At 37.3% G+C, this 19292-nt stretch overlaps 1 protein-coding gene across 2 annotated transcripts in view; it reads right to left on the bottom strand.

The window, feature by feature from the left end:
- Positions 1 to 19292, bottom strand: part of CFAP99 (cilia and flagella associated protein 99) — a 46423-nt gene that overhangs the window by 4288 nt on the left and 22843 nt on the right. For both annotated transcript variants that reach the window (XM_072335485.1, XM_072335486.1), the window contains exons 8-14: positions 18135 to 18191; positions 17075 to 17146; positions 13090 to 13178; positions 10886 to 11090; positions 9601 to 9742; positions 8277 to 8428; positions 5137 to 5342 (exon numbers count right to left, since the gene is read on the bottom strand). In XM_072335485.1, coding sequence (XP_072191586.1) covers positions 5137 to 5342; positions 8277 to 8428; positions 9601 to 9742; positions 10886 to 11090; positions 13090 to 13178; positions 17075 to 17146; positions 18135 to 18191 — 923 coding nt within the window. The remainder of the gene's footprint in view (positions 1 to 5136; positions 5343 to 8276; positions 8429 to 9600; positions 9743 to 10885; positions 11091 to 13089; positions 13179 to 17074; positions 17147 to 18134; positions 18192 to 19292) is intronic.

The following is a 19292-nucleotide window of genomic DNA, read 5'->3' as shown; positions in this document are numbered from 1 at the left end:
ATGATTCTATGATTCTATTCTGTTCAAATCCAGTGCTAATGTAAGCATCAAATCTACCAAGGGATATTTATCATTATCTAATATCTCACCAGGTTAGATCTGATGTCTTCTCTCAGCTGGCAAGGATAGTTTTCTGCAAGGTCCTTTTATATTCCAGTAGTACAACATTACAACTGCTATTATTGGAAATCAGAACAGGACTTGGAATAATCAAGAGCAGAGTGCACTGGGGCCTTGTTAGCCACTGTTGAACTCTTATTCTGTGAGTGCCAGGTCCAGTTTCAGGGACAGGTCGTCCTTTGGAAATGTTTTACAACAGGATTTCTCCCTCATCTCTCATGTCTTATTCCAAGGTGTTTTCTCATGACTTCCAGAGGTCCCTGCCAACCTGAACTCTTCTGTGATGCTGTGATTCTCAAGGAGTTGGAAAAAGGGGAAAAAGGGGTTTTCCTTCTGATGCTAGAACCACCAGTTTGCCTTCAGAAGTGTCTGTGTTGAGATTCCAGTGATCCAAACACTCTTTTCATCTTGAGAGAGATATTTTTGTCCGTCTTCGCTAAGAGGAAATTCCTCTTAATAGCAGGTATTCTTCAGGGCAGCCATTCTAGACTACATTACCCAAATTCTCAGAACTTGGATGCACAGGAGATTTGACCCATGCTACACTCCTAAATGCGACTGTGAACTCTTAAAAAAGGGCACAGTGTAGCTTGGTTTCTCATTTCCAGTTGATTTCCTGCGACTCTTCCTGAGCTTCTCAGTTTGCGTCATGTTGTCTACTTGGGATAACACTTCTGTCCCCTCTTTAATACAATCACACACTGCAACAGTGACCTTAATTTTTAACACAGTTCTGTAAGTCTAAAAATTATGTGCTATCATATAATCTAATTGAGAACATGGGTTATTTCTATTTGCATTGCAATGAGGCACTGCATTCCAGGGGATCTAAGAGAATATAACAGTAAGGTTTTATGTAAATAGTCAGTGATTAAATATTGTCAGTGGGAATAAGCAACAAAACCTTTCATTACATGCAAATCCAGATTCTTGTAAATACCACTACAAGGAAAACAACAAGAGGTTTAACATCAGGAAGCAGCAGTATCTGCTTCTGAATTGACATTCTAAATAGTTGATTATTATTCAGTCCTCCTCTACATGAAGTCACGCGTCAGCCATGCATGCACTTCCAAAAAGCATCTAGTCCCATAGATTTTCAGATGCCACACCACATTCTAATGGAAACCTAGAGAGGGAAGTAAAAAAGGGATTTTTCAAGTTCTGTTTTTCTGTGATGGCCAGTGAAGAACTTGTAGGACATGAGACAGAGAATCCTCATACAACTTCTCTCTCTCTGTATCACATATCTCCTAAGGAAGCAAGTTAACAGTCACTCAGAATGAGATAGTCTATGGCTAGAAGAACCCTCTCTAGATATAACATAAAATTATGTGATAATTTTTGGAAAGCATATACAGAATTTTTAGTTTACTTACAATCTTAGAATCATAGAATCCTTAGAGTTGGAAGGGACTTTTAAAGGCCATCTAGTCCAACTGCCTTGCAGTGAACAGGGACATGCACAGCTACATCAGGTTGCCCAGGGCCTGGTCCAGCCTGGCCTAGAAAGTCTCCAGGGACGGGGCATCAACCAACTTTCCAGGCAGCCTCTGTCAGTGCCTCACCACCCCCATTGTAAAAGACTTTTCCCTTTTGTCTAGCCTAAATCTACCTCCTTTAAGCCTGAAAGCATTTCCCCTTGTTCTACTACCACAGACACTGCTAAAGAGTCTGTTCCCTTCTTTCTTGTAGCTCCCCTTTAGATATTGAATGGCCACTACTAGGTCACCTCACCTAGAGAAGAGGCTCTCTTGCCCAGTCTGAACAGCCCCAGCTCTCAGCCTGTCCTCACAGGAGAGGTGTTCCATCCCTTGGATCATTTAGGTGGCCCTCCTCTGGATGTGCTCCAACAGCTCCATGTCTATCCTATACTGAGGGCTCCACATTCAAACACAGTACTCCAGGTGAGGTCTCACCTGCACAGAGCAGTGGGCAGGATCACCTCCCTTGATCTGCTGGCCACGCTTCTTTTGATGCAGCCCAGGATACATTTGGCTTTCTGGACTGTGAGGGCACATTGCTGGCTCATGTCTAGCTTGCCATCTATCAGCACACCCAGGTCTTTTTTGGCAGGGCTGTTCTCAATCCTTTTATCCCCCAGCTTGTTTTGGTAGTGGTGTACCAGGTGAGTGGTGAGAACATGCAGACTCCAGACCAGGCTAGGTCTAATTCAAAGTAACCCCACCAAACCACAGATTTGGAGCCTTAGAACTGACTGGTTTAATCTGTTGTTTGATTTTTACTGTATTAAATTACTTGCAATATAGACATAGCCTCACTGGGGTGAAAGAGAATTGTAACTGAAGTATATGGGCACAAACCTGCAGTATATTAGCATGTATTCCAACAGTCAAAAATCTTTTAGAATTCATGTTTGAATGCTGAGAACTCAAATGTTTGTCCACTTCATATGCCAGTGCTAATTTTCAAACACTGTGAAATTCTTGCAATTAAAGGGAAGTCCTGCATATACACTGAACTGATTCTTAAATGTTCTGAAAGCACTCGTAAAGCTACTGCTGTGATGGATGTAATGGCTTTCAATCTATTAAAGGCTGATGTTTCTGTGATTTTTCATATTTCATTTCCTATTTTGTTTAATATAGTTCATTATAAGCTAGCCCAGTGTGCTTCTTTTGTCCTGATGTATGTCTGTAAATGATATTGAAAGGAACTTGCTTGGTAGGGACCCAATTAAACTCCAGCTGACACTAATTAAAGCAGATTTGTTTAGCAAAGCTTAGCCATCACACTTTGGCTGATTAGCAAGAGCCTTCAACATAATACAGTCACAGGTATAATACGTGAGTTTTCGTTGATGCACAGTGGTATCTTATGAACACCACTAATTCTGTAAGCATAATGTGATCTTTGTATCTCCTGTGTAGTATATCAATACAAATCAGGCAATTAATCACACTGACTTGATAAATATTCTGAGAGTCTAGACCTGTAAATAGGTTTAATGCACAAAGCCCATAGTTTGTTTAGAGAATAATGAAAGCTGCAGCAAAAAGTCTAGCATATGTAAATACGCCAGCATGCTGTGTATTAACAGAAATACCACCACCGATTTGCCTTCTACATGATCAAGTATTAAAGACATTCCTGAAGAACAACATTAATAGTATAATTTGATGATGCCTCTTTATAATTAATGTTCCCAAGTTGTGACCTAGAGTGCCTGGGAGGTGTGAAAAGAAATGCCTTGTAAAACTGATACTGAAACTTTATATTTCCTTCATTTAGAGAACAAATGGGACTCCATTAAAATAAAGTATATTTCTGTATTCCTTATCATGAATCTGAATAGAAACTTGCAAATTCCGTGTATAATTTTATTTGCATTTTACCATCATTGGCATGGTCATCTGTTCTAAATAACCTCTCAAATATGTCAGGACAAATCCATGCTAACTTCACATTCCAGCATACTTTATTTCAGGAATTAGAAAGGTTTTAGCTCTGAATTAACACAAAGAGCCTATTTTAAAGAAACCCAGCTCTATATGGTATGTACACACTGCATATCTACCGTAACAGATGATTTTTAGAATACTTACTTGAGAAATAGATTTTATGTAGTATACAAGTTCTTAATGCCTGGTTTGAATCTCTAGTGGTAAGCAGTGACTTGAATTGCTCCCACAGGATTTCACATGACACTAAATGTTTTGAGATGGGAATTTGTCTCCAGCTCAAAGTCTATTGCAGGTCCTTTAGTCTTCTCTCCATAGATGACAGAGAAGACAAGGTCAATGATCTATGCAGTCAGTCCACTGGAGCTGCAGCTATTGATTCACTAACCTCATTAAAACAAGTTCTTAAGTACTAACACAGTATAACCTTACTCTTTGGAGATTAACTATCAGCTACAAACCAAATCAGAGCTGGGACCAGTGAAAACTAGTTAAATGAATACATCAATACTGCCTTACTACTACTGTAATTGAGATTTAGATCTGGAAGATAAATCAATAACATGAATTGAACTCCTAAGAAGCCACCTTCTGTATCCAAGTGATAAACACAAATCTAAAACATGTCTAAAGACGCACAGCTTTAGCCTGATAGAATATGTCTTCGGAATGGCAGCCTGAGCATCTATTTGCAAAATAAACCTGGCAAGACAAGAAGTAAACTATCAAAGTCACAAAAGAAAAAAGGTGAAAGAAAACTTGCGAAAACAACCAAAAAAAGGGCAGAGGCAAGATGCAGTAAAAACGGCATAAGAGCAAGAGGTGGTCCATATTTTACACACTCACACAGGCTTTCCTCTTGCCCAGATTTATTTGGAAATAATTTAAACTTAGATTTTACATTCCTTGTGGATGGGATCTGTCTTTTGTATTGTAACCATCTATGATGGTTATGGATCCTTTATGACAACGAATAATAAATATGAAAATTAATAATAAATATGCATAATGAGTACAAAATTTGATCAGAGAGCCTGTAAGCAAAGAATCTTCTCTTTGATCTACAGCTATAGTATATTTAATTTATAATTTGTTATTATTATCAGAAAATCTCCTTCTTCAAGTATCTTCTAAAATAATGCCTGCCCTTTCACATAACAAATGAAGTTCAAAGAAGAAAACTGCAGGCCTAATGTATTGGTTTAGGTGAAAATGAGGAACCACTTTAAGTAGCAAGTAAGAATGATTATAATAAAATCAAATGAGTTCTGATTAACTGAAAAAGAGCAGCAGAAAGAGCCTCTTACTCAATGCACAGTTTTGGCTCTGAATTCTGGCGCAGTACTCTCAATACCAGCTGAGCACAGTGTCTTCAGCCATGAATTCAAACTGATGAAAAAGATTTGTTAAATTTGATGCAAATTATTTTTAGGAGTAAAAAGAAATCTTGGTCCCAGTGTAATCTTTGACAAAAGCTACACTGCTTTATAAAAGGGCAGAATTTCGCTCTCAACTTGTCTTTTCTTTTCATGGAACAAGCAAAGTATTAACAAAGTTTCAATGTGTTAAGTGTCATATACTGTTTCATACTGACTTTAATGCAGCCGCTCGTCCAAGTTCTGCTCTGAAAACGGAAATCTGGTCCAGTTTATCTAGAAGAAGTTGTTCCTTAGCTTGTTTATCTTGAATTATCTGGTCTCTCTTCTCTTCCTCTGCTGCCTTCTGTGCTTCTCTAAGTAGAGCAAGGCGTTCACGTAGTTCCACTATTGACATTTCACAAATTAAACCATGGCCACCAGTCTAGGAAATAAGAAGTATAGATTTAAATATCACTGTAAATGGCAAGGAGAGAGAAGAAGAGTACAATCAGAGTATTTTGATTGTGTTCCAAATCATGCTGAATATTTCTGGACTTCAAAAAAGACAGGGATGACTCTAACCTAAATGCTATTTACAAGCTGGTTTTAAAGTGTGGAGGTTATCTTCTGTGTGTGTAAAAACACAAGGCTCTCAAAACCTTTCATGAAAAAATATTGAAATATAGAATAAGCACAAACACAAAGTATGTGCTGTCCAATAAAAATCTACTTGACTTATTACTTTTAGTTTCAATAAGCCTTTTCAAGTTTTGAAATCTGTAAAACAGCATCTTTCTATTTTGTTAAAACCAAACCTGACTTTACACTCAAAAATATGCATCTACGTATCCATCTACGTATAAGGAAAATTTGCACAAATATCCATGAATACTGAACTTCTCTGGATCCATCTTTGCAAAATTTCACCCCTTTCACAGCAATTAATATTCTTTTGTTTAACAACATATTTTTGGTACACATCGTTCATGAAGATCTGGTATCACGGCATGTTATAATAGAAGACATGGGTGCAGGAAGTCAAGATGCTTACCAGACTCTTTTTATACGGTTGTATAATATTAAGAGTGAAAGACTGGTTAAGATTTTGATCACAAAGACCTTGATCTAATTAGTTCCACAGAAAATGAATGGCAAAGTTCAGAAAGGCTGAATTTGAGACAGGCAAAACAAATGAACTACCACTCCTCTGAATGTTATTTCTAAGATTGAACATAAGTAGTAATGATAAATATATGCAAGTAAAACTCATTACAGTCATTTTAATGGAGAGAAATTATTCAGTTCAAGAGCTGATGTGTTTTCAAGCAATGCTTTTCAGCAGAAAAACAAAACAATCCCTTGTATTGAATACTGAGTTGCTTGTTGACAGAATACAACTTGCCTTTCACAAAACAGAACATGAATGGGAAGGGAAAAAAATCAACCACCAGGAAGAGAAAAGAATGTTCTGTTATAGACACATACTCAGATTGTGAGTTTGGCTGCAAGACACCAAGTATGGCAGAGAAACAGACTGAACTATGTGCTGCTACCGCTGTGCTTAAGAGAGCTTATTATTGAGTTAGTTTGGAGAGCCTAATGATACAAACTCATCAGTGATGGTGAATGAGTCTTGGGCAGGAACCAACAGAATCCTCCAACATTTCCAAGAGTCTCTCCTGTACTTTTGGTCCCCACAACTTCTCTTTCTAAAGCTTCGAAAGTTGTATCAGTAGGAAGAAATCAACATCTCACTGTTTTTTAAAACCCAAAGTTTGACTCTTGAATTTTGGCTCAGTGGTTTCTGCTTCCATACTCCTCATGTTTACCAAACATGACCGAGACACTGGTCACAAACAGCATCATAAGAAGAGTGATAGAATAACCCAATTAAACAATCTTCTCTATGCATCTTCTTCATAAATATGTATCCCCATAACTAAATGAAAAAGTAAATGATTATTTCTTTCCTTCTGAGATTTCAGTCCTGAGTGAAGTTGCAAATGGTAAGTACTATATTACCTTGTCTGTAATTTAAGCTACTTAGTGACTGCTGAACTGTACTCATGGGAGGTGAAAGGAAACTGTTTTGCAACAGGGCATATATACCAGTGGTTGCATGTGAGCATGGTAAGTAGACACCAAAAAGATCTAGGAAAGTGAAGCATGGAATGGTAGGGATGAATACTTTGAGCACGTGCATTTCAAAAATATTCAGTGAAGACAGTGAAATGATTCCTAGAAGAAGAAAAGTTCTGTACTTGTACAGTAGGTAACGCTGCTATTAGAGAAACTGAAGTGCCATCAAGGGAAAAACTGGGTACTTCAACGGTTTTGAGTAGTGAGCATTTTATGAATACATACTTAATTTCACGTAGCCTATAAAAGCCTTTTGTAGAAATAAAAAATAGGGCAAGACATCACCAAGAGAATCCTAAATTACTCTGAGTACCATTGTTAATAGTGGGTATACATGAACTGTGAAATAAGCTGAGATATCATTCAGGTTGGCTCTCTTGCACTTGCAATATGACCTGTATGGTCATTCCACTTTCAGCAACCTTATACTTTGGTTACCACAGATATAGCATAAGCTTGATTTCAGTTAAGTTTTTTACATATGCCTTGAAACCTATTGTGTTTTCCTACTTTGCCTTTGAGAAGAGCTGGATGGGAAATTTACTTTAAAGCCACATTCTGTACTTAGTTACAAACAGTGTAAACTACCAGTGGAAGTTCTGTGTCAAGTTGGCAGCCATGTACATGGCAATGAAATTAACCACATTCAAAAGTAAGAAAGTACTGGCATTCCGGTCACCTTCATTTTCCTCAGTGAGTGCCTGCACCATTTTATAGGAGTTGCTGTGATTAAAAAAGTAATGACATTTCCACACGCAACTACTTTGAACTGTTCTGTCTTTGCAGACTGTCTTACGACTTTGCATCCTACATCTTGTGACTGAATCCAGGTAAAAAAAACAGAATTGATCACATTTAAAATTGGTGAGGTCACTTTGTATTACTCTGTGACTTTGTGAAGGTGGATGGCACATGTTGAAATCAGTTGGCAGTCTCTTTTTGAAACATGTCTGGAAAGCCAGATGCTGGCAGCAGAATTCAAAGGAAATTCAAAGGGCCTATGATTTCCCTTACTATCAGAAGTGGTAAGTAAGTTCTCACTTATCATCAGAATATTCTGCATGGTAAAATTTTCATTTTAAAAAATTTGTGAAAGTTTCAGATCTAATCTTTGTCTCATGGGGTCACTTCGTGCTTAACACCATGCATCTCCACTCAGTACACAATTCCTCTGAGTGTGTGAAACACACACAGTACACATTAATGTAAAAACAGTAGTTTTTTTCTTTGAGCTTACCTCAGTTAAATCAACAAACTTGTGTTTAAGGCTTGGTAAAGATTCAATGGCTCGTATTTGTTGAATTAATTCATATTTTTTCTTAAGTTTCTCTTCCTCTTCTTCTAAAGCCTGCCGAAGTAGTTCTCGATTTTCTTCACTGACTTCCTGCACTGAAAGAACTCATCTCTGTTAGCTGGCAGCATATTTTAACAAGTGGTCTATCTGGAGGAAAACTCATATGCGTTTGTGAATAATGATAATGATGCATATCTAGATGTACTTGAAGGAGCAATCTGTCATTGCTGTGAGGAACAATTAAAGAACCAAATGGGTGCTTCCCACTTTCACTATCATTCTATTCAATGTAGAAGCATATTGTATACATACATAAAGTAGACAATTTGAATTATTTCTACTTAATTTCTGTTCTAATTAATGTATATTGTTTCATTTTTCAATAAAAGGATATTGTACAACATCAAACACTTGTAGTTTATGAAGCTGTACATATCCTAGAAATCAGTGACACACAGAGGTTGGTAGGCTTTGCTGTGCCATTTCAGATTGGCTAACACTTTCTGCCATGCTCAGTACAATTATAGAGATAGTTAAGCAGTAAAAAGTATTCTGCTCCCCAAAATACGCAAAATTTAACAGAGCCCATTTGTACACTGTTAACATTTATTGACATGTGTTAACATTTGTTAACATGGTATTGCTTTGGAATATATAGTCTTCTGCCTGGAATTCATTCACTGATGTATTAACTAGGAATTTTATTTAAGAACTGTGGAGGATGTGTACCACAATTTCTCTTCATTCTAATGACTGGTCTGTCTTGTGCTAATCCTTCTCCTTTTTGGTACTGTTCTTACTGGCAGATGTCTTTTCTTTCCTTCAGCTACAATTATCTCCTCCAGACTGTCTTCTCTAAAGAAGACAATAATCTTGAGCTATGATTCTTTCAGAGAGGTTGCTAGGCAAATCTCTCTTAATGGCATGAATCACAGGAATCTGAGCTTCCTAAATTGATTTGACAAAAAGTACAGCCATTCAAGTATGCTGCTTTTAGATGGAAGAGAAATCAGTTGCAGAGCATTAGCATTGTATTCTTCCCTTTTAGACAAAGTTTAATTCCCATAAGCAGCAAATTAGAATTTCTGATCTACCTGCTACCAACTTAGTCCTAAAATTCATATTCTTACATTTATGGGAATTTATATCTTGGATACTTCCCACAGCTTCCTCTTTCTTTCAGTAAAATTTTAATTGCCCCTCTAAAAGAAAGTGATCTGGGGACATTTGGCATTGTATCTGTTTTTTTCTGGCAATATATAAATACCTATCTGCTGTTTGTACTTCTGAAGCTTTAGTTTTGCTTGCTTTGCATTCTTGTGTCCTTCCACGACCTTCTCCACCAGTTCTTTCACTTCTTTCTGTTCATGTAGACATCTCTCTGCATACTCATGCATCAGCTCTGCTTTCTAAATCCCAAAAAACACGTTAATAAAATTCCTGATAACCAATAATAAGAGAGCTTTAAATAACTGAAATAGTGCAAAGACAACTGCATTCATTGGACTATATCATCCCTGAAACTGAGATTCATAGAATGGCTACAATCATTTTTAAATGGCTGAATGAAACCACACTCCATTCAGTTGTACATTTTAGGGTTCAAGTTGTTGCTTGATAGTCTGTTTAGATAAACATAATGCCAAAGTAGCTGAAACATGTATTTTTAAGGACTGAAAAGGACCCCATTAAGCACATTTCCCTTTTATGATGCTCTTAATGAAAATCTGTGTGGGTCTATCCTAAATTGCTGAGTCACTACTGACATCTGTGAGAGGTGACCAAGAGAAAAGTAGTGGTCAGCCTACAGGGCATAGCAACAAACCAAGTCAATAGAAAAGAAAAACAGTGGAAACTGCCCTGTGATAGTCACTCTTCAAACTATTACTTCTATAGTACTTGATTATTCCTTGAGCATTTGCTTAGTTTATAAGAAAAGCACCAGAAAAAAAAAGTGAGTTTGAGAAAAAAAAAGAAGAAAAAAGATTTAGCAATGTTTTGGGGTAAATGTGATTTGTCATGTTGGAAAATATGTGAAAAGGTACTTTTTGGCATAAGTATTCCATTTTCCATATCTGTAGATCTAAAGGGGGTTCCTATCTGAATTTTCCCCAGGAGACATACAGACGTGCTGGATAATATGAAATAAATTGAATTATATCTGCTTAAGGAAGCAAATTTGTTTATATTCACAGCTCTCACTTTAACAAGATAATTAAATTAGTCACATATTGGTGATTTCATTGCAAATGGTGCCTAATATCTCAGTGTATGAGCAAAAAGAATATTAATAATGACATGAATATTGGGAAGGGTGCTTTACTTTCAGTTTATATTCAATTGAATTCAAAAGTGCTATCGATCAAATCAAACACTTGTAAAAACTACTTAAATGTATAAACACTGCAGTGTCTGGAAGTTACAGCATTGTTTACAGACTCCAGTGAGTAAAGACACTGTACAGAACTTCTATAATTACTTGTAATAGGCATCATCTATGGTAAATTTTGCAGTAATTGAATGCAGGCAAAATTTGAACAAAGCTGTATTACCTCTTCTCGCATTAGATCAGCTTTCTTCTTATTTTCTTGAACTACATTCTGATGGGCTAAAACTGCCTCTTCATGACTCAGTTTCCCTCGAAGCCTTCTGCACTCTATTTCAGCCAGCTGCTCTTCCAAATCTTTTCCACGCATCTGCTTTTGCCATTCCAAGAATTCAGAGGGGTCTCCAGTCCCTCGTAGCAGATTTTCAATTCTGCAAGAGTGAGGGAAGAGTACATCACACTCTGGCTCTCCGGCCCTGTTTTGGTTTGTTAAACATTTCTAGAAGGATTTGTGACACAGAGTGCATGATCCCTGCAGAGAGAAAAGGTAGTCACTGTGAAATCACCAAACTGATGTATTTTAATTCCAGTTCAAGAGGTCCTACTAGGTAGAAAGCCTGGGGAAAAAGGGCAGTAAGAGAGTGTATGAAAACATGGATGTGAATGTTGTCAGCACAGTAAAGCCCAAAGAGAGGGCTAACTTTATTTACAAGTACATTCTTATAAGAAGCAAGGAGAATCAGGCCAAAGGCATGTAAATTTTCTCAGGAGATTATTTTGCTTAGAGGTAGAAAGAACAAATAAGTTTTCTCCTTGGCAGTTTTCTTGCCAACTTTACTGTAGAGAAATAAAAACTTCTCTTATTTCTGTTCCTGTTTCGTATTTCACCAATTAAATAATCCAATAACGTTGTTGTAATGAGGAGAGGAAGTATTCAGCTATTAAGTAAAACCACATCCTTGGTTGGTCAGGAGAGAAAAGCAAAGCCCTGGTGCAGGCCTTTCAAAGTCCAGCAGCAAAGGACTGAATGAGCCAAGAGTTTGGGCACAGACAAAAAATGCAGTGCGTGGTGCCTCACAGTTGCTCCCTGATGCATATATATGTATTTGCTTTGTGTTAGATGCAGCTGAAGATTACATCTCATGAATAAAAAATAATGTTAAGGGGAACGTTATTCCTTCGCAGAGCGCAATAAAATTCTACCAGATAAAGTGAACAGTGTCGTGTATAATTGTATGAGAAAATTTCAGTATACATACACAGCTGGTAATGACAGGTGATAGCACAACATGAGTGACGTGTAAAATCTTACTGCTGAAATTCTGATCCATCTATCAAAATGTCATACAAAAGTCAGATTTAACTTTAAACAGTCATTCCAGGACTTAGAATAACAACAGTACTTAGTCCTTACCTTGCTAAGTCAGGTGGATTAGTAAAAATATTAAATCAAGATGACGATGTTACAGGTTTTATCTTAGTTGAAATTATTACTGAAAGCATTCTGTATTTCTAGTTACAGAATACAGTCTGCAGTGGACATCCAGAAGCCCAATTAACATCAGCTGAAAATCTGTGCTGCATAGTCAGGCTTCCTTACGTCAGAGCTCTGTGTGCACAAAATGGACCTGCAAGATGCTTTTCCCCACCCCTAGGATTTAGTTGCCTGTATTCAAACACAGCTGTGTTATGGTGCAGCTGTGCACCACTGGATCTGACTGCAGAGAGAAGAGCTGTGTGAAAAACTGCTGAGAAAATTCTATCTGTGGAGCTTCTTCCTGGAAGCTGCATTTAAACTCATGGTAGAAACCTTTGTCCTTGGCTATGTTGCAGGTATGCCTGTGTCCAGCCTTGTACCTGCTAACCCTATCTTGTTGACTTGTCTCTGGGCTTGGCCTTGGCCTGACTCGTCCCTATAGTCTTGCCTAGTGATCGCTGGATTGCTGGCTGACCCTGCTTCCGCTCATTGGACCCGCTCTGCTGCCTTGCCAAGGTACTACGGGACTGAGTGGCTTCTCAATGAGGACACTGCCCTTGCATGCCTTGCTGTCACTCACACTCCTGCTCATCCAGCCTGTGGTTTTAGTCCTCCCATACACCTTACTGTGACAGAAAGGAACAGGTATTTCTATACACAGATAAACAAATTCAACTATCGACTTTGCATGCAGTCCCACACCCTCCTCACTCCCCCAACCCCAGTTCCTCCCCCCTTCAAAAAAAAGGTGTGTGAAATGTTTAATATATATGCTTAATATATATGCTCCTTTTATAATGGACACAAAGGTAGAAGTGCACTTGTGTCATTATTTATTCTGAAGAATTGGAACAAATGTAACAGTTGATCTTTACTGGACTTTACGAACGGACACTACTATTATTCTTTATCAAGAGGTGTGAAAATAATCTGAGGAAGATGTGTGATCATACCTCTGGAGCTCCTGTTCCATTTTTCGCTGATAGAGGGCACCCTCTCTTAAAATAGCTGCTGCATTTAATTTAATAGGTAAATTGTCGATCTGTCAGTAGAGGGAATGTATATACAATCGTTAGTAATGTAAACCATAAAACAGAATATAAAAACATTTCCATGGGTTAAATAAATCGACCCAAGACAGCATAAATTTTGTTTAAAGTATTCATCTAGCATTAATCTGACATTCACAATGAAATTGCACGCTGTTCATAAACCACTCAAGCTGCTTAAGAAATCAGCAAAGTCCCCCAAGTGGATTATAAATTTGTAATCACTCTTGGACCATGTCAAATCCCTTAGAATGTGTTCACTTCCTTTCATTCGTTCAGTGCTCAAGTTCATGGTGTGCGTGGATTCCATCTGCTTTGGACAAAGGAAATAAACAGTTTCCAGAACAAAATATTTTGAATTCCTGCCTCTGAGGGAAGGTAAATTAGCCAAAAACATTAAAATAAAGCGGTACCGCTTACATGACGTTCTCAAAAGTTCTTTTTATTTCTTTTTTTCTTTTTTTCTTTTTTTTTAAATAATCACAATTTTAACTTCAAAATCTTCCTAAAACAACTGGCATTACCCATTGCCATATCTAGTTTCTAGATCCTGGAAGCAAAGTTCTCAGTGAGTCAGTCTTCTCGTTACAACTTGGACCAGATCCTGTGGTTGCTCTGCAGTTCCTCAGTGTATTGCCTTAGGACTAAACTCCCAGACAATCTCTAAATATTGCATGAAGAAGGGAACAATCTCTTTGCCAGTTTAAAATACTCCTTGCATATGTAGACTGCTCAGATGACAAACTATAGCACCTTTTCAAATGCACAGAATTAGACGTGATCAGAACTAAGGCAAAGCAGGGCAGATAGGATAAAAACTGGGATCATTCCTACAGAAAACAAAGCTTAGTCGTGACAAATTTGACCTAACTCCAGAAAAAAATTCTTTGCTTAATGCCCAAATATGTATTTAAACTCCAAATTAACAGCTTAATGAGAAGCTGACAAACTGATGCACAGAATCACTCAGGCTATATGCTGCAGATACCGTACACACTGCAGTCAACTGGAATGTGTAAGTTAACTGGAAAATTGATATTTTATAATTGATATTAATTAGGCAGGTTGAGGATAATGAATGTATGCTATCACCTGGAAATTCATTAAGTAGAATTAGCAAGTTTTCCTCACAGATGGCACATTTTAATGGCAAAAAATTAACTGCTTGCTTACTTATGGGCAAAATGATGATAGCTAAAAGAATTTGGGACAAGAATGTGACTTTGTTTGACTCTATACTTATTCTTCTAAATGCCTGATGATATCCTTCCTTTTGGTCCACTTATCAGCCCTTACACTGACATTTCCTCTTGACATTTGCCCTCCAGCCTGTATTATACCCTACACTGGTGCAGAGTAGACATTTTCTCTGACAGATGCAGAAATTTCCATATAATTGTTGATTAACTGCATGGACAGATTTCAAGTTCTGTATTTACTAAGTAAAATGTGGCTAGAAAACTGAGTTAAGTCTGATTATGAAAACAATTTTAGCTTCAGATTCTCATGTTGTTAAACAGAAGTATGAATGAAGCCCACATAGTCAAAATTACTAGAACTTCCAAGATATGTAAAACAGGCATAAGTAAAATAACTGCAAAGATTCTTCTGTTTCTTGTGGTATCAAGGAATTCTTGAATTTTCCTCACACCCTTCTGTTGTGAGATACTTCCCCTTTTCTAAGATGAGAAAATGGAATAAATCTGGCAAAATGTAGACCAATTAAATCTCATGGAATAAGACTGCATTCACTGTGACCAACTAATAAACACGCAGTAGCTCACCAAAACCAATACATACAGAAAGAACAAGGCCAGAAATGAGCAAGAAGCAGATTGAGACAGAGTGATGATACATTTGTATGGTCTCACCTTTGCAGTAAAAAAGATGAATAGAGATTTTGTAACGGAAATAATTGTTGGTGCACACAGTAACTGAGCATGATAGAACTGAAAAAGTGTATTTAACATAAAGTGAGTGTTCTAAAAAGAGGAAAAGAACATAATAGTTGGTTAAAACATTATGTGATGTCATTCATTTGAGGACAGATTATACTCTTTATAACACATAATGGACAAACCTTTCAGAGATAGAAAGGCAAGAGGAATAAAAGCATTTTGAAAGTCAGTAACAATATGCCTGTCTCAAAAGTTAGAGCAGCCTCTTGAATACCATCTAACTGACTTTTATGGCAAATGTATTTAGATGAGAAAAGCTTCCAGAGAAGACACTAGAAGGTGTTAGAAATATCCCATATCAATAGAGTAAGATGCCAGATCCACATTTTTCTTCATGCAACTTAGGCAGATGGCTTGACTCTCCTGAGTTGGCACTTAAGTTTCAGTTTTTTAAATTAAGAGAAAAGAAAGTGGAATATACATAGTCCTGAACCAAGTTCACATAATCACAGGTCAGATGTTTGGGTTGTCTGGGTAGTTGTTTCCTGACTTTTTTTCTTTTGAAGGCAAAAGGAATTGGGATGTGACTGTTTTCCCATAATTTACATGGTCTTAGTTTGTTAGGAAGCAGGTTGAGTAGCTGATACTGTTGTTAAAGATAACTTCAGTGTGTGGTAGGTGCCAGATATTCCTTAGAAATGTTCATCAGGAGCCCAGTTCTTCAAGAAGGGGACCAGACTTCTCAAAGTCTGTAAGAACTGTATACAGTTTTAAAAAGTAGGTAGATTTGCTCACAAGGTTTTTGAGGTGACAGTACAAGCACAACTTCTACATAAAGCTATTCTGGACATTAATTTAAATGAAAGGTCACTGATTGAATGATGAAAGACTGAAGATTATCTGTAGCATAACTACCAACAGCAATGTGAGTTTTCATCTATTATACAACCAAGAGTGGAACAAATTTTCTGTATTTATTTATTTATTTTCTGTATTTTCTGTATTTTCTGAGCCTTGCAAATCCTAGCAGAGAAACATGCAGTTTAGTGGATTTTATGACCCGAGTATGTGTACAAAGGGCAGAAGATAAATAACCAGATGGACTGTATATTGTGTATCAGGCAGTCATTATCCAGAGTCAGTGCTCATCATTCTTTAGGGTCTCATTTTGAAACAGTGATTCATAGATTTCAGATTCTTCTGTCCCTGTGCTGAGTTCTTAAATCATTAGTTCACACTTATTTTCTCCCTGTGGGCTATTCTTAATCCTCAGCATTTTATATGTAAATTTCTCTGACTGGAATTGAAAACATGGTTAAAGCAATATGGTTTCATGCTACAGACAACTTACTTGTTAGTGTTCTGAGGGAACTAACAGGCTATAATTGATATGATCAGCCCCACCTAGCACCTCCACTCAGATCCTTTGCCCACTAGTCCAGGATCCCTACATAAGCTCAGTGGGGGGTTTCCTTTTATGTTAGAGGTGATTTGGCTCCTCGTCTCTCCAGTTTGGTATGTGGCTGTCCTTACTGGACTTCCAGCATGTATCTGCATTAATGTAGCATTGTTTCTTGACTGGTTTTCTTAGGTGCATCCCAGACCTCATGTGTGACTGCTTTGTGTAAGGGTGATTGGCAGCCAGCAGAGCCTGTCACTACCAGCACAAGCCTTGCCTTGCCCTGGGCAGATACAGTAACCTACTTCCTGGATGGTGTGGGTACTGCCTGTGCTTTTATAATCCTTGGCTTCTAGTTTGGCATCTGTCCTGGAGCAGCCACTCTTCGTTTGGTCCCTGACCATTTCCTCGTGAATTGTTACATGTCCACAGGCCTAAACTTATAAACCACAAATCTAACCCATCTTGTTCTGGCCACAGAATATGACGTAAAACCAAAGATTCCATTAGACTTTGCATCAGCAAAAAATCTGTGTTTGTCACTCAAAAAATTCCAAACATATGTAGCAATGGGATCTGAAACATTACTCACCCTGCTTTGGATCTTCTGAGCCTGGAACACTGGCGTGCTCTTCCTACTGTCCTGTGTGCTCTGCAGTTCAAACTAAAATCACATTTTTTCATCTCAGAGAGATGTTTTCAAATACTCAGCAAACAATGTTAGCTCTGTACTGAAAATCATTCCTGAGTACTCATCTAGAGTAACAAATATGATCACAGGATCTATATTTTCTTGTTATACATTCAAAACTTGTTATGTACACCCAGCACAGTGGGAATATTTCATATCAAATGACTATACAAATGTAGGTCCAAATAAAAACTTATGACAAATATTATTATTTTATTTCTATAACCTTTATCAAGTAAAATAATGCCAAAGAAGTAACAGTGACATTTCATTTACCTATTGAATTCTACCTGTCAACCATGAATATATTCAGCTCTTAAATGAAATAGATAGTGGGAAGACAAAAAGTGGTGTCAGAGGATATTTCATGGAATCATTAAAGTAGTCAAATTCTACTGAAGGTCATTAATTTCATTTTAGGGTGATACTGACACAGAAGTGTCTACACATCATAAGGACAAATACAGTGAATAGAATATGCAGATGCGATGAATATATTACGTAAATACTTTGTGACAGAGGTGTAAATTAGAAATCAACCAAAGCAAGAATTTGATATGAAAACTAGTGTTACTGCCTCAGCTTGACTGATCTGTGGTCATAAAAATGAATGCAAAAATAATATATAAGTTTAGAAGAATATTGGAGGTTTGGAGACTAGTTGGAGTAGTATCATGGGAGGTTTCAGTGTCTCAGAATCATGAGAATAAAACAGCAGGATCAGAACAAAAGGGGGTTGTACATTATAAATGCAAAGAGACAAATGTCAGTATGTCTGTTGTACAATCTGAAAACAATAATAAAGATGTGAACTGACAACATAATGTTTAGTGACAACACATAATTCCTAGCCTCAAATAAACAACAATTTTCAAATATTTTGAGATATCTTTACACAACTCTGTTATTTTTACCTTCATACTTGGAGATATTTAAGCAATTAAGTTTTTTTGTAGCATACCTCTGGTTTCATGGCTGCACACCTGAACTGGTTTGTGTTTGCTTTCAGAAGCAGATCCTAGGATAAAAGCAATCAGCTTAAGGAGTATGGTACATTCATAGTCTCTGTTAATTTTCTGTCTGAAAAAAACCCTGCAGCACAGACAATATACTAATTTGTTTCCAGTGAATGGAGGATGTGGTTTTCCTGTTAAATGAGAAGACTATGATGAGATCTGAGCACCGAGGATTGTTCCAATAGGCAACTCCAGCTGTCATTTCAAACGTGGGGGAGATAAGTACAAGCATTCACATTTCTTGCTTTTAGATATTTCTTTTAATTGTAATCTCTAATCGAATCTATGAAATAGACAAGATTTTCCAATGGCTTTCTTGTGGGCAGCTGTCCATACTGTCAGTGCTTTTATAACCATCTAGCATACGGTTACCAGTGCTCTCACTCCATTTTTCACAGCTGGTTCGAATTTGTACTTACAGCTGTAGCTATTACAAAAATGCTACAAAACAAATGGCATTTTCTTTCAGGACCCAATATTTCAGCTTGTTTAGCGAAGAGCCTAGCAAAGTGACCTTTGCGAATGCTTTGGATTCCTTTTAAAATGTTCCACAGGCAACAAAAACTGCTGTTATTGCAGCTATAATTTCTGTGGTAGTTTTCTTTTGTTCCCTGTATTCATGCATTTTCTCCACCAAAGAATGTGGCTGGTATTCGAGTGATTTTATAGTTGTCATAGAGTTTTGACAATATAGGCACTGTGATATCTTGATTTTCCTCCACAATTTTTCCAGGAAGTTCATACGTACAAATAAGCACACAGACAAATAAATGTGTGCTTTCTCCACAGGAAATAATAAGAGGATAAAAACGAATGCAGTACTGTTTGACAATAAAATACCATGTACTGGTAATCTGATGGGTCAGCAAAAGGAATGCAAAGTTTATCCCCCTAGAACTTATCACACACTATAGCTTTCACTATAGTTTACGAACAAAATCCAATGCCCCTTTCACAGGGACGTCATGAGAGCCCAGAAGAGTGATAAATGGTTTTGTATGAGTACTAGCTACTAAAAGTTAGAGTAAGGCATTTTCAGAATGGAGGTGGGAGAGTGCAGATAAAAACAAGTTAAATAGCACATGTTTTATCCAGCTTATACT

Source organism: Excalfactoria chinensis, chromosome 4 (assembly GCF_039878825.1).
Source record: "Excalfactoria chinensis isolate bCotChi1 chromosome 4, bCotChi1.hap2, whole genome shotgun sequence".
Taxonomy (NCBI): domain Eukaryota; kingdom Metazoa; phylum Chordata; class Aves; order Galliformes; family Phasianidae; genus Excalfactoria; species Excalfactoria chinensis.
Note: the sequence above shows the minus strand (reverse complement) of the source record. Positions and strands in the feature narration are given on the sequence as shown.